At 37.8% G+C, this 14173-nt stretch overlaps 1 protein-coding gene across 1 annotated transcript; it reads right to left on the bottom strand.

The window, feature by feature from the left end:
• Positions 1 to 18: 18 nt before the first annotated feature.
• On the bottom strand, positions 19 to 3779 carry LOC145775446 (uncharacterized). The gene is made up of 2 exons (XM_082586741.1): positions 3484 to 3779; positions 19 to 2680 (listed from the first exon to the last, which is right to left on the bottom strand). Exons 1-2 carry the CDS (start codon positions 3777 to 3779, stop codon positions 2257 to 2259), a joined length of 720 nt encoding a protein of 239 aa, XP_082442867.1. The 3' UTR covers positions 19 to 2256.
• Positions 3780 to 14173: the final 10394 nt, after the last annotated feature.

Below are 14173 nucleotides of genomic sequence, written 5' to 3'. Positions count from 1 at the left end.
ACTATGCTCATTTTACAGCTAAACACATAAGCATTCGTAAATGTTTAAATTAGGATGGTTTATTTGACCAATCAATCATGTTGATCTAGCAATTAAGAAAATAATAAGCAACGATTCCTGCAGTACACAAATATTATAATACAAACAATACCGGTATTTACTTTGAAATAGGCCAATTATACATTTTATAGTTGAAAATATGCTTGTAATACTAAAAAATGTTTAAAAAATAAGCAATTTTTGACTATTTTTGGTGCCCCGTGATAGTGCACAATCGTTAAATCTCCGGTGCTAGACCTAAATGTTGTCAAAATCAGCTGAAATTTTGCAGGTGAGTTTGTATCACCCATCTGGTACAAAGTATGTCAAAAGAAGAGCTGATTTGAATAACATAAGGGCACCAGCCACACACTAATCTACATATCTTATTCTTAGTTTGATTAATTATATATACAGTAAAGTGGGTTCACCAGCATGCGGACACTTTTTTAAAATTGCTATAACTTTTGACTGGGTGACGCTAGGACGCCAATTTTTTTTTTTGGAAGATTGGAAATTTCCTGCTCTACTTACGTCTACGATATGGTCGGTTTCTTTGGTTTAGTTAATACCATTTCTTTCATTTTCTTTACCCTACTCTAAGCACCAAGCTGCGGACAAAGCACCAGGCTGCGGACAACCTACAATCACCAAGCTGCGAACATAAATATGACGTCATTATTCTAAATAAGTCCCTAGGTAAAGTAAAAAATAGTTCTAGAATGAAAATCAATAATTTTCTGATTACAGTAGGTTACTCCCTTACTTCATAGGGTTTTCTTTTTTATCTTTTTACTGGTAAAAAAGTAAAAGTAGAGGTGGTGGAGGGATAAGACTTTTTAGCCCTGGACTTTGCTAGAGAAAAAGAATATATTCCATCAAGGAAGAAGATTGAGTTTTTCTATGGAAACTAATGTGTAGATTTTGCGTTACAAGCTAGAGTTTCTGATAGCATTTTATATCTTTGAGCTGTTCTTGATTTCATACTCGCCTACTGCTCTTGTCAGAATTTAATTTTGTTGAATTTGTGTTACGGTACTTCAAATTCATTGATTGCTATTTCATTAGTATTATTTGAAATGAGAAGAATGTCACTAAAGTGTTATATTTTGGCAGAAATTGCTATGCTTCCTCTCCCACCGTGGAGTACGTTGCGGGAGGATTTTTATGTAGGCCTGCAGAAAAGAGTTTGAAACTAATATGGATTCATCATCACCCCGAAAGAATACTGAATAGAGGCATTTGTCCTAAAATGTCTGGCCCAAGAACACAACAACGCACAATAGCTATACTGCTACAGTACGCTTTAAACCCATGATCTTTCAATCCACATTAAAATACGCTGTTTTACTAAATTGAGTCCTTATTCTCTTATCAAATTTTATTGCAGGTTTTTGAAAAATGAAAAACAAAACTAAATAAAAGTCATGCAAGCATTACTTTAACGAACATGCTAATCTGGGAAGCTCACCTTTACTGCTAGAGAGAAGCAATTGAAGAAAGGTTATACATTAGCTCCCACACAGCTAAAAAAAATACATGGCGGTGTAGTAAATTACAGAAGAACGTCTGTAGGCCTGCTTTTTGTGTTTTTGAAGGTAATCATCAAAGTCTGTTGCCTTGTGAAAACAATTGACTTTAACAACTAAAACAATTACAAAAAACAGAAAAGTAACCTATACACAAAAAACCAAAGCACCATAACCTATTGCAAAACATAAATTTTCATAAAAAACAAGTCCGCCCCGTTAGCTCAGTGGTTAAGCGCCCAGCTCAATATCACGGGGCGCTGGTTCGACTCTTGGGGTGTGCGCTTGAGCAATGCATTTCAGGACTGCTCTCCATTCAGCGGCACCCAATGAATGGAATAACTCGCCGGCAACAACACTTCAACAATCGGAAAACTTCACTCTGCCAATCTCGGTAACTGGCCCTGTCTCAAGAGCCTCTACAAGTATGCCAAACTATGAGGAATAACCTATTCAAGGCTTTGTCAGTCCGAGGATAAAAATTTAAAAACCAAACCAACCAACCAAAACATCAGTTATCAAAAGCAGGCACTATAAACAGCGCGGCTATTATGACGCCGATCTGGATAAAAAGCAAGAAAGGAAATATATGCATTGAATTTTCATTGAGTGAGCCTAAGCCTATAACAGCGAGGGCTCTGCAATAACAAAACACAAAATACAATTGAGTGAAAATTAAATTAGCTGATCAGCTATAATTACGATGAACAATTGAACATGTATTACAATTCCATTCCAAACATTCAATTTCCTCTCTTCCCAAATCTGGTTTTAAATTTGTGCAACTGACGTGGAACCAGTGGTTGCACTCATCACAGGCTATCCAGCGTGGTTCATTTTCACCTCCTTTATATGCTATATTGCATTCTCCACAAATGTCGCTGCTTTTTTTTGTCTTTCTAATCGTTTTTGTCAAATTTTTGCTTTGTTTATGTTGTTTCACAATTTGTAATGCTTTCTTTTTGTCTTTCCTTTGTTGTTTCATGGCTTCCATTTCCTCCTTCTTTTTTATTTTTTCTAATAACTTTTCAATAGCTTGATCTGATGAAAGGTTCCACGGCAGTTTATCAATGTTTCTTTTTGTTTGTTTCTTTTTACTGTGGGTACGGTAACTTTAGCAACTCACGCCTTGCTAATTTCGACAATATGGCAGATTGGCAATAGTTTCGTATGGTATTTCTTCGAGAAATTTTTTCCTTTTCCACATCTTTTTTTAAGTTTTCCCATGCAATATATGAGCTGCTGCCTACATCACAACTTTCTTCAAACTTTTTGCCAAATAGCAACAGCTCCTCGCTGGATAAAGTCGATTCCAATGCAGCTATCGCTGCTGCAGAGCGAGACTTTGATGATAATAATGTATATCCATGATTAGTTTTGTAGGGGATTCATCATAACAACATGTTGAAGTTCTCTCTGCAGAAGCTGATGCCAAATTGTTAGAACCACCTAACTGCGGTAGAATTGGTGAACTGCTTGCTTGCGACCTCAGAACAATGTTGCTTTGTGGAGATGTTGGCAATGTGTTGCCAAGAGGAAGAACAGTATCAAAAACATCGTTGTTGATGCTATCTGCTGTAAATGCATACCCAGGTAAACGCATCAAGTTATCAAAACTGTAAATGTTCTCCGAAGTTTCAATTTGATTGTCTATTGGATAGTCGATCGCGAATTCCACTGGGCCAGTGGGCCTACCATAGAACTGCAGGAAGGTTCATTTATTTGTGGGAGCAATGGCACGAGATCTTCCATAGAGGCATTCAATGTTCCTTCATTGGTAAAAGTATCTTCAGTGTCTGGGACATGCGCTGCTTCAAATTAGGGAAAAGTCAATTGCAGTTACATCAACAGGCCATAACCCGCAAATTTGGAACGATGTCACAACAGTAGATAGGCGTGATGTTTGTAAGTAGGCTACGCCTCCGAAAAAATTCTACCAAAACTAATTTTGTCAATCACATTTCCTGGATGTTGTATTATAAATTTATTGCACAAAATTTTCCAATTGTTTTTGAAAGGCCCAAAAAATCCTTTGTCTAGTGGCTGAATCGCATGAGAGCAATGTGGAGGAAGGCAGAAAAGGATAATATCGTTTTCCCGGCACAATTTACTGGTCCTGTAATCAATATGAGAAGTGTGCCCATCTAACACCAGAAGAACTTTTTCTCGTACAGATTTGTCTGGCCAATAAGGTATAAAAGAACTTTTCATCCAGTCATAAAATGCATCTCAAGTCATCCAGCCGGATTTCGTCGCATAACATCGTGTTCCCACGGGAAGTCAAGAGCATACGAAGGATTGACAGACTTTCCCGGAAATATAACAAATGGTGGCAAGACTTGACCCGATGCTGTGATACAGATCAAAGCTGTTATTTGTGACTTACTGTTGCCAGATATTTGAGAAACGTTTTTTGAAAATGTAGAAGTTAAGATCTTTCCTGCTTTTGATTGCAGAGCAAATCCGGATTCATCACAGTTACAGATAAAGTTAGGTGTTATTTTTTTCTTGGAGAATTAATTCGGTGTATTTTGTGTGCCAATTGCAAACTTTTTGCTCTGTGCAAGAAATCATCCTTGAAATTTCTATTTTTCCCGTTAACTTCAATTTTAAATCCTCATGACGTGACAAGAAGCCACTCCACCATGCTCGACCTGGCATATTATTTGAGAACATTGGTATCTGACGACCAGACAAATCCAACAAATCTTTGACATTCTGTAGCACCTGAAATTAAAAGTTATTTTAAAGTTTGTTTTTGAGATTCAATTGGCTACGGTATTGAAGATTCAGTGCTTTTGTTTCCCTTACTTGTGACAGTAACTTACAATCTTAAAGTGGGTTAAACCAACAAATACATTCCTAAAATCGTTATGTATTGGTTGGTTGAAGCTTTTAGCAAATTTACGCAGTTTTTGATACCGTACACAAACCTGGGATTTTGACAAACCAAATCCTCTCTCTGCCATTTGCGTTATCCACGTTTTGGTGTCGTCCTCCTCTTTTTCAGAAAGAACAGGCTTTTTATTCCCGTACTTTGGAATAACAGGTAAGCGTTTGCCTACATGTACAAGAATTATTAAAATTTAATTATTAAAAAAAGAATTATTAAAATATCTTGGCATAGGCTAAAGGTCCATTGCAATTCCATAAAAGAAGATGTAGGCTATGGTTATGGTAATAAAGCAAATATATTATCCTACCTGTTACTCGATCACCCAGAGTAGATTTAGGAACTCCATATTTTAGAGCAGCTGCTCGCAAAAACATTTTTTGTTCTTTTACAGCTTTCAGGGCGGCATCCAGATCTTCTTGCGTAAACAAACATTTTTTATGTACAACTTTCTGACCTGGCATGCTTGTAGGCCTACTTCAATTATCAGTAAATTTGAAGTATCGTACCAACGTGTATCCTTAGAAAATACAGTATGTAGGCTACAGTAAAATGATATAATATATCACCAATAACTTAATAAATAACCTTGGAATATAATTCGCTAAAAGCTTTTAATTGAGTTAGGCTACTGTACAAACTAACCCTTTCCCGATATTAGGCTACTGTAGGCCTACAACATAGAGTAACTACATAGGCTACCGGTACAGTGTAGGCCTACAGCAGATTATTGTCACCTCACCAGATGCTGTACTACTTACTGGCAGCCAAACTGAAGTGTCCGTAGCTTGGTGCGTCGCCTTATTCCAGGTAGTTGTAACAAAAACGTAAATTTCTAATCTTCTTCTTCTTCGTTTGAACCTTCTTCGCCACTCCAAGGGTCGAGGGGCTCTGCCTTTTACCACCCTTGGGCAGTGGCGGCGACGCGGTCTAGATGTTTGGGCAGGTGTCGAGCAGCCATTCAATTGATTTGTCATCCAGTTCACGCAGACCACGCACACCATTTGGCGCATGGTAGATGGCGCAATTACAAATGGTGTGGTCTACGGTTTGTTCCTCCTTGCCACACTCACACATCGCGGATGGAGCCATCCCCCATTTGTGCATGTTCGAGCGGAATAGTCCGACGCCAGCACGCAGGCGGCCGAGCCGCACCCAGGCCTTCCCCGGCAAACGCACCCCGGTTGGGTGGTTGCTGGTGTCGGAGATGAAACTTTGGAGTCTTGAGGAGTTCTTCTTCCACTCCGAGCTCCATTGGTGGTCCGCCCAGGTAGCCGCACTGATGGATTGGTCTTCAGCAGTTTTCATCAGGAGTTGTGCGGCACGTACAAATGGGTGTCTCGATTTCAGTCGCTGAGGTTTCTCGTTCACAGACTCATAGAGACTTGAGTAGAGCAAGTGGTTGGGGTTCGTAGCGCGACGAGAAAGAGACAGGATAGCTTCTTCGCGACGAAGCTCAGCTGGTTGGATGCCTGCAAGGACAGGGAGATTTTCCGATGGTGTAGGTCGCAGGCATCCTGTCACGATACGCAAGGCGTCAATTTCTAATAAAAATCTGTCAGTCAGAAACCCTATTTTTACGCATCAGTGATAAGAAGCATTGAAGAGTTTGGTAGACACTTTTACGTATTGCACTGCCCGAAAAGGTAACCGCAACCATGCGTGACATACGACATCGCTGACGTTGGTAGCGCTATCATGCGTGACATGACTCAACACGTGATTAACTGGTCGTCTTTATCGAAAGATTTTGATACAAAGAAATTTAACTGCATGCATCGCCACAACCAACATTGCCTAATGGTTAGGGCAGAGGAGTAATAATTTCGATTGCATGGGTTCGATTCCCACCCTCTGCTAATACTATTTTTTCTTCTTCAACTGAACTGAGTGCAAGAAGAATCGTAGTGACTGCAAACAATGGAGTTTATGAGAAAAGTTGTGACTAAAACACCAGTAATGTCATATACGATACGCATGGTTGCGGTTGCCTCTTCGGGCAGTGCAGTACGTAAAAGTGCCTACCGAAGAGTTTCATGTGCAAAAATCGTGTTGCACCGCCAAAAGGATTTTGTATTATGTCAGTATATGTGAACATGATTAAAAACTGGTTTTAAGGAAAAAAAATGCATGGGTTATCAGAAAATTTGGTTAAATTGTCTTAGGATGCTTGTTTTTTGAGCAAAGTTCTTCATTTTTTTTGTGAGTGACTGAAGTAACGCTGAGACTACTTGCAAAAAATCAGATGGAAACATGAAGAAAAAAAGCAGTTATTAATAAAAAAACGTCGGTGTCCGCAGCTTGGTGACTGTCCGCAGGTTGGTAAACCCACTGTAGACAATTTTTATCCTTGTCATAGAGATATTGCTTTTTGAAACAAATTGTCTGTAAAGTATTCCGTATACAACAGCTAGAATGCTGCTATCTTTGAGTGCGTTGTTCACGTGCACATCTCCAGAGTAGAATCAATTTAAATTCAATTTTATTCTTTATTGCTGGCGCGAACATGTAGAGAACGATAAAGTAAACACACGAATTTTATACCAACAAAAAGAAAATATGACAAAACCAAAAGGTTTAAATATGCATCAATAAAACAGTGTTTGAAAAACATAACCTTAATAATGCACAGCCAACAAACCTAGAAAAGAAAGCGAAAAAAAACAACTTTTATTTCGTGTACTAAATGTAGGACTAAATGTACATAGTTCTTTCGCCTTAGTTGTGTGATGTTCTAGTCGATTGGTAGTACCCTGAACAGATACCACCAATCAGCTGAGCTGACATTTTCAAGTAGCCAAGAACTGAAATCTTACAGACAAAGTTGCCAGATGGTTGTATAATTTCCAGCCAGTTTAAAGTAGAGATTATTCGATTGAATAGGGAGGCGGTAGATTGATGAAATTGATTACGAGAATGAATATATGGCGTCTTTTGAAACTTAACCCTAGCAGTTTCACACATTTATAGACAATAACAGACGTAAAAAAAAACACTTTTATAACACAGTATCATCGAAAACAATATATAAGTCTCTGAACATGTTTTTGTAATTTTAGCAGAAGATTGAAAATGATCAAGTTTCATGCCAAATTTGAAAAAATGACATTTTACCAAGTTGAAAATTTTGTATTTTTATATTTTGAAAGGAGATTAATTTTTATTTTAACTATAACCGTGATGTCAATGTCAAGATACATATAAGTATATTTTTAGACCTAGTTTTAGTTCAGTTCAGTTTATTGTTTGCTGGCTATAAACAAACAAATAACTTTTTAGAGTAGGCTAATAGGGAAAGGTAGGTAAGTTGATACGCTTTTCACATTTAGGTCTACAGCTATGGCTACACATAATTTTGGTTGATCTACAAAAATTACTTGTAGTGGATGCTATAAAGACTATAATTAATGTGCCGACGATAATTTACCACGAAAACATTTCAAAAGACACGTCAATAGCATATCAACAAAAAATGGGCTACCGGTAGGCTACTTAACACATGTAACTTAGCCTATAATTTTTATTCAAAGCCATGCTAAAAGTAAACCAAAACCACGTTACAATAGTCTACACAAAAAATCAGTTTAATATAGGCTGCATCAGGAACTCAGAAAACAAAAAAATCATAATTCGTTGTTTATAGATACCGTAGGCTATGTGTTTCGGCGGCTCGATTGCTCTCTTGATTTGTAATCGTGCTGACATTGAATTTGAATTGTTTTTTTTGTTCTCCGTGATGTAGCCTAGGCTACCTGCAGATCCAGACATTTTACTCTTCATTGTCGCTTTTGCCGTGAGCCGTTGTGTGTGGAGAAACAGTTTACCTTTTTGTGTTAAATTCAGTGGTCTAGGTAGACCTACTTATTAGTAAAACAAGCGAGAGAGATGTCCGGACGTCTTTACGATATATGTGTAGGCGGCGTAGGCCTACTAGGGGAAAGTATAGGGCAAAATGAGGTGGTAGGGCAAAACGAGGTTCTCGTTTAGTCGTTTTTAAAAAAACTACTTACGCAACATAGCGGAAATTTTGGTAGGAAGTAGCCATCTTCAAATTGAATCAGTTTTTAGTTCAACTCCGTAATTTTAGTGTACAGAGGTGTTTTGTGCAGCAGAATTAAAAAAACAGGTAATTCGTTAAAAAAAACGGCTAAATGTTCCAGTGATTTTTTTATAATAAATAATTATTTGCTGCAGTTGTTGCTTTTTCTCACAATACTTTAGGAAGTAGTGATAGCATAAGAAGGAAAATATTTGAATTTCCTTTCACTGCAAGTGTTTTACAGCCAGTTTTTTTCTGTGTAGTGCAATGGGGCATACCGTAATGGGATAGTTGCATCATTGCATGAAACTACATGTGAAATGGGTTTCTTCGTTTTTGTTAGCCTACTTTTGGAAGCTATACGCTACAGGACATAGCAGAATTAAACTATTTGTTTATTAATAGATCTTAAATTATAGCTTATAATCATTCAGGAATATCCTAGCTAATGTTTTTGGTACAAAAGTAAAATGGTAAGAACTTATATTCGAAAAACAACGCAGCAAAATTGGGATGAAGGCACAATGAAAGCCGCTATAGAGTGCATTGTGAATAAAGAATGTGGATTCAAGAAAGCTGCACAGCTATTCGACATCTGATGAAAGGTGGATTTTTTTGTTGTTCATGTGAGCAATGGGCACATTGCTCTTATGCAGGAGTTCAGGATGACAATAGTCTTATTGTTTACACTTGTGATTTATGCATTGAATAATAATGGAAATGACAATAACGAAAACGAACAAAACTGATCACAATTGTGGTTCATTTGTTATTTCTGCTGTTTTGCATGTTTATTGTTTAATCATCAACGATAAACTTGTTTCTAGACGTCAATGCATTGCTGCTGTGGAAATTTTTGATTCACTTTTCTCATCTCATTTTGCCCCACTCATGGGGCAAAGTGGGAAAAAAGGCACCTCTGGAATTTATTTGATACTTAAATGAGCATTATCATTTTTGATATTTTTTTGTTTGATTTGTGTAGCATGATGCCTGACCTTTCTGCTAAAACAAAAATTGTTCGTTTTTCTTAAGTCTCTAGAATTTTATGACTGTTTAGGCTTAAGTATCCCATTTTGCCCTACTTTCCCTTATAGATTTGAGTTTTAACCGTTGTAAAGTTCGTAAGTGCGTATGTAGTGATCCATTATTTCGTCATAGAAGTTTCCCTTTCTTTTACTTTAACCTAAATTTATTTCCTAATGTTTCTGTAATTTTCCATCTAAACTGTTGAAGTAGGAAAAAGGTAACAGAAAATAAAATGATTTGTTCGCATTTGGCGGCAGCTCAATCAGACCTGCTCAAGCTGAGCTCCGTTCAAAAAACATTAAATTGATTGTTTAGATAAAATGTAATAATTCGTGATAATATATTTCACTGTCCAGCCCAATCAGACCAGCTCAAGCTGAGCTCCGTTCAGAAAACATTAAATAGATTGTGTAGCCTACTATGTGACAATTTGGACGACTGTTAAAATGTGAAAATAGGTAATCTTTTGTTTCACTATTCTGTAATGTTTAATTTCAACTTTTATTATAAACCTACAATATTATATGAACACCTTCTGATAACTTAAAATTATAATTCGAGTAGCCTACCGGTAATAATTGTGTGTGTTCTCGAAATGGAGTCAGATAGCTAAATTTAAATGGATAGAATTTCCATCAGGCATAGTCAGACAGCTTTAATATTAATTCAAATATAAACAAACATTAGACCTTAAAAAAAATAGGCCTATAAAACGTTACCACACGTACGCAAAATTAAGTTTTTATTCCTATTTCAGATTCAATAGGCTTTAATCAAAACAAACAAACGACTGCAAATTATGTTTGTGACAGGAAGAAGGAGGGATTGTAGGCAAGCATTAAGCTTTTACTCTTGTAGCCTAATTAGCCTACTATGCTCTAAGTCTAACTATAATTAGCCTACTCTGCATGACAAGCAACATCATAGATCCCAAATAATGAATTAATTTTTGGCAGAAACAAAAAAAGTTCCAAGGTTTGAGAAGCATTTTTAGTTGTTTCATAAATTTGATGCTCTCTCCAAAACATCTGGTCAAGGATGTCTATAACCATTGGACTAGCAACCTCGTGGAACTAAAAGCACTTTGTAGGCTACACTCGTAGGGTTAGGCTACTGTTCTTTGTGCGCCCTGGTGACAAAGGTTCACAGAAATTGACCTCAAAGGACAGCAAGTAGTAAACGGACAAGGAAAAGGGTAGCCTAACAATTAACTTACGTTCCATAAACTGGAGGATCTACGTCTGCCATTGCTTGTAAATTTTGTTCAAAATCATAAAATATATCGCATTTAACGTCTCAAACTTTTGTGTTCAGATAACCTACAATGTGAATTTTACCCATCCAGCAAGGTTCTGGAGCCTAGTGAAAATTCATAACGTAGGTTATCTTCAGCTTGTATCAGCATTCTGAAATGCTCCAAAAGGATATCGCCAAACGTCTTGGTGTCAGTAAAGCATCTGTTTCCAGATTAGTTTAAAAATTCAAGGCTACTGATGATATTGGTTCAGTGACACCAAAAAGGAAAGGAAAGTGTGGCAGGAAAAAGAAAACTTCCCCTAGGGATGATGCATTTCGGGTAAGGCAGAGTAAATTGGATCCGAGGAAGACCAGTGACGACTTAATGAAAGAGTTATGTCACGCTGAAGTACAAATCAGTTCAAGTACCATCCGTAAACGCCTCGTATTGGCTGGTCGTAAAGCAATGTGCCCCTTAAAAATGCAGCTTTTGACCAAAAAATGAAGTTGAAAAGGCTGCGATGGGCTAAAAAATACAAAACCTGGAGGCTGGACTTGGAAAAAGGTCTGAAAAAGACTAGAAAAAGGTCCTTTTTTCAGACGAGAGCCATTTTCTAGTGCGAGGTCAGCAGCACGGTCAGTTTGTGAAAAGGAGTGTTGGAGAGACGCTGAAGCCCTGCCATTTCAATCAATGTGTAAAACATCCCTCTAAAAAGATGTTCTTGGGAAGTTTTAGCCACATCGGTGTTGAATCACTGTTTCCTGTGGAAGGAATGATGAATTCTGAACAATATATCGATGTGATCACAAAAAAAGTTATCCCAGACCTGCGAAGAGCATTTCCAGAAGGTGGGGGGATTTTCCAGCAGGACCTCGCACCATACCATTCTTCTAATCTAAACAAACACTAATTTTTTGAAAAAAAGAAGATTACCGTGTTAGATTGGCCTGGCAATTCTTCGAATTTAATGTAACAAACGATAAGTTTGTCTCCGTTTAGTTTAAATTGTAATGCGACTGCCTCGAGTCTAAATTTATCACTGAACCGTAGCGCTCTTTAAATTTCGTTCTTTTGGAATGTGTGCGTGACTCGACAGGCAGTAGGGGAGGATGAGGTAAGTTGAGCCACTTTTTACTTAAACGCTTCTAATAAGAAAACCGCTTGGTTTACAATAAAAGTGAAAGTGGCAGCATAATGGTTGATGCTTTGGCCTTAATTTAACAAAAAAATTTTTTTCATAACTCATAAGAATATTGAAAAAAAACATGTTTTAAATATTACGTCATTTTGGCTCAACTTACCTACCCCACGTGGTAAGTTGAGCCGGGGTGTGAGGAAAGTTGAGCCACTCGTTTTAGTTCAATAACAAAAGCTGTAGCGATGGTAGCCTACATTATAAAATGCTATGCAATACATGTATTCACGAAATTATTGCCCAGATATTTGTCCCGAATTGTAACATGGACTGTGACGCAATGGTGACGTCATCATTGCGATGCACTGTCATGCTTGAGCGACAATCTCTCATTATTTTTTCTCTATTCACTAACTCGTGTTTTGCTGCTTGGCGAAAACGTGGTTCGGCCTTTTACGATGTGATAAATCTATCGGACGGACGTATTAGAGTGTGCAGTGACTATTCCACATCACAATTGAACCCGTCTCTTTTTGACAATATACAATCTTAACTCAACACATGTGGAACTTGAGTCGAAAGTTAGAAAGAAGACAGGTTGGGTAGCAGTTAATACATAGCTGCTACCAGGAAGAAAGAACAACATGTAAAAGGATAAATTTATTTTGTTGTGACCAGGGCCGGATTTAGCTGATGGGGGGGCCGGGGCACTTTTAGATCGGGGGCCCCCCCTGCAAATTTTTTTTTCAAGCCTACGGCGCGAAAAACCACCTCTGCGTCTGCAGTAGCATCAATCCAGCACTGCACAGCATTTTGCAGAAACTTCAAAGGCTGAAAGGAAGAAAAAATAACACAAAATCACATTTTTTCCACGTAGGGGGGCATCACGTAGGGGGGCATCCCTTCAAAAGTCGGGAGGCCCGGGGCACCTGCCCCCTCTTCTCCCCCCTAAATCCGGGCCTGGTTGTGACTGTTTGACGTGAAATTGCGCACTTCCTAGCCGACAAATCTGCCACTTTTTCGTTGATTAGCAGATCGTGATCGAAAGATCTTTTTCGTTGATTAGCAGATCGTGATCTAGCAGATCGTGTCAACTGAGCTGCAGAACAGAAAATAAAACGATGAATTATTACACAATCCTGATTAAATAAACCTCCAAATGTGAATTTTCTAAATCAATTTCCGTTGTCTGTCAGATCTAAACTTATTCCATATGCCACTGATCAAGAGAGCATGGAAACCGGAATTTCTGCTGACGGCAGAAAGTTTCTCCAAGTGGTCGTGTGAGGAAGCTTTAACGACATCCTCTTTAAGAAAAGCACACTCATCGTCTGCTTTAAAGACAAAGGACAACTTTTCCTCGGACTTTCCAGGCATTTTTCTTAAAAAGTTGGCCTCAATTTCTCCATCTTCATTGAAGCATTCGATTTTACCAATGTAATGCACAGGTCGGGTTTTCCCTTGCATGTTGCTAGTAGGCTGCAAGTTACACTACAAATAAATTTAAACTTCAATAGACCAATGGACAAATTATTTCTCCAGAGATTTAGACTATTAAAGAGTAAAAATACACTTTGTTATCTATTTAATGACTACATATATCATCACTTAACACTGGAAGCTGAAGTGAGGTAAGTTGAGCCACCGGCTCAACTTACCTGTACATCACTGGCTCAACTTACCTCAAGGCCGTCATTAAAAGTTAAACGGGAATTTCTCCAGTCATATATGAGCTAGCAACCTCACTTTAATAGCTTCTGAATAAGCTAACCTTAGTGATTACTGTTAGACATATCAATACTAGTGAATGCCACAGACATTTTGTAAAACTCAAAAAATATTTTTTTTCAAAAAGTTCAAAAAACTTCCCAAAATCACTAAAAACAGTTTTTCTGTCTTTCTACAAGACAAAGACCTATAATCTTTACAGAACAGCTCCATATAAGATAAACGGTTAGGTAGGTGGCAGTAGAAAGTTGATGCGATTTTTATTTTTCGAGTTACGGGGGGTGGCTCAACTTACCCACTGGCTCAACTTACCTCACCTTCCCCTATTGCTGTAAGGGAAAATATTTTTTACAAATGGTGCGTTGTATGTAGACTCTAAATTCTGGATTATGTTTTAACCAGTCGGTAAGTTTGTAATCAAGGTGTGGTAAGTGCTCTCTTATTTGTTTGTGTTGCATGCTGTTGTTAGTGTTTAAACTCAGTGCATTACAAGTCATTTGGACATATTATTGTTGTGCTGAAGTTGCAGTGCCTGACAGTGTGA

The sequence above is a fragment of the Aplidium turbinatum genome, chromosome 8, assembly GCF_918807975.1.
Source record: "Aplidium turbinatum chromosome 8, kaAplTurb1.1, whole genome shotgun sequence".
Lineage (NCBI taxonomy): Eukaryota > Metazoa > Chordata > Ascidiacea > Aplousobranchia > Polyclinidae > Aplidium > Aplidium turbinatum.
The sequence above is the reverse complement of the archived record's forward strand: the minus strand, read 5'-3'. Positions and strand labels throughout refer to the sequence as shown.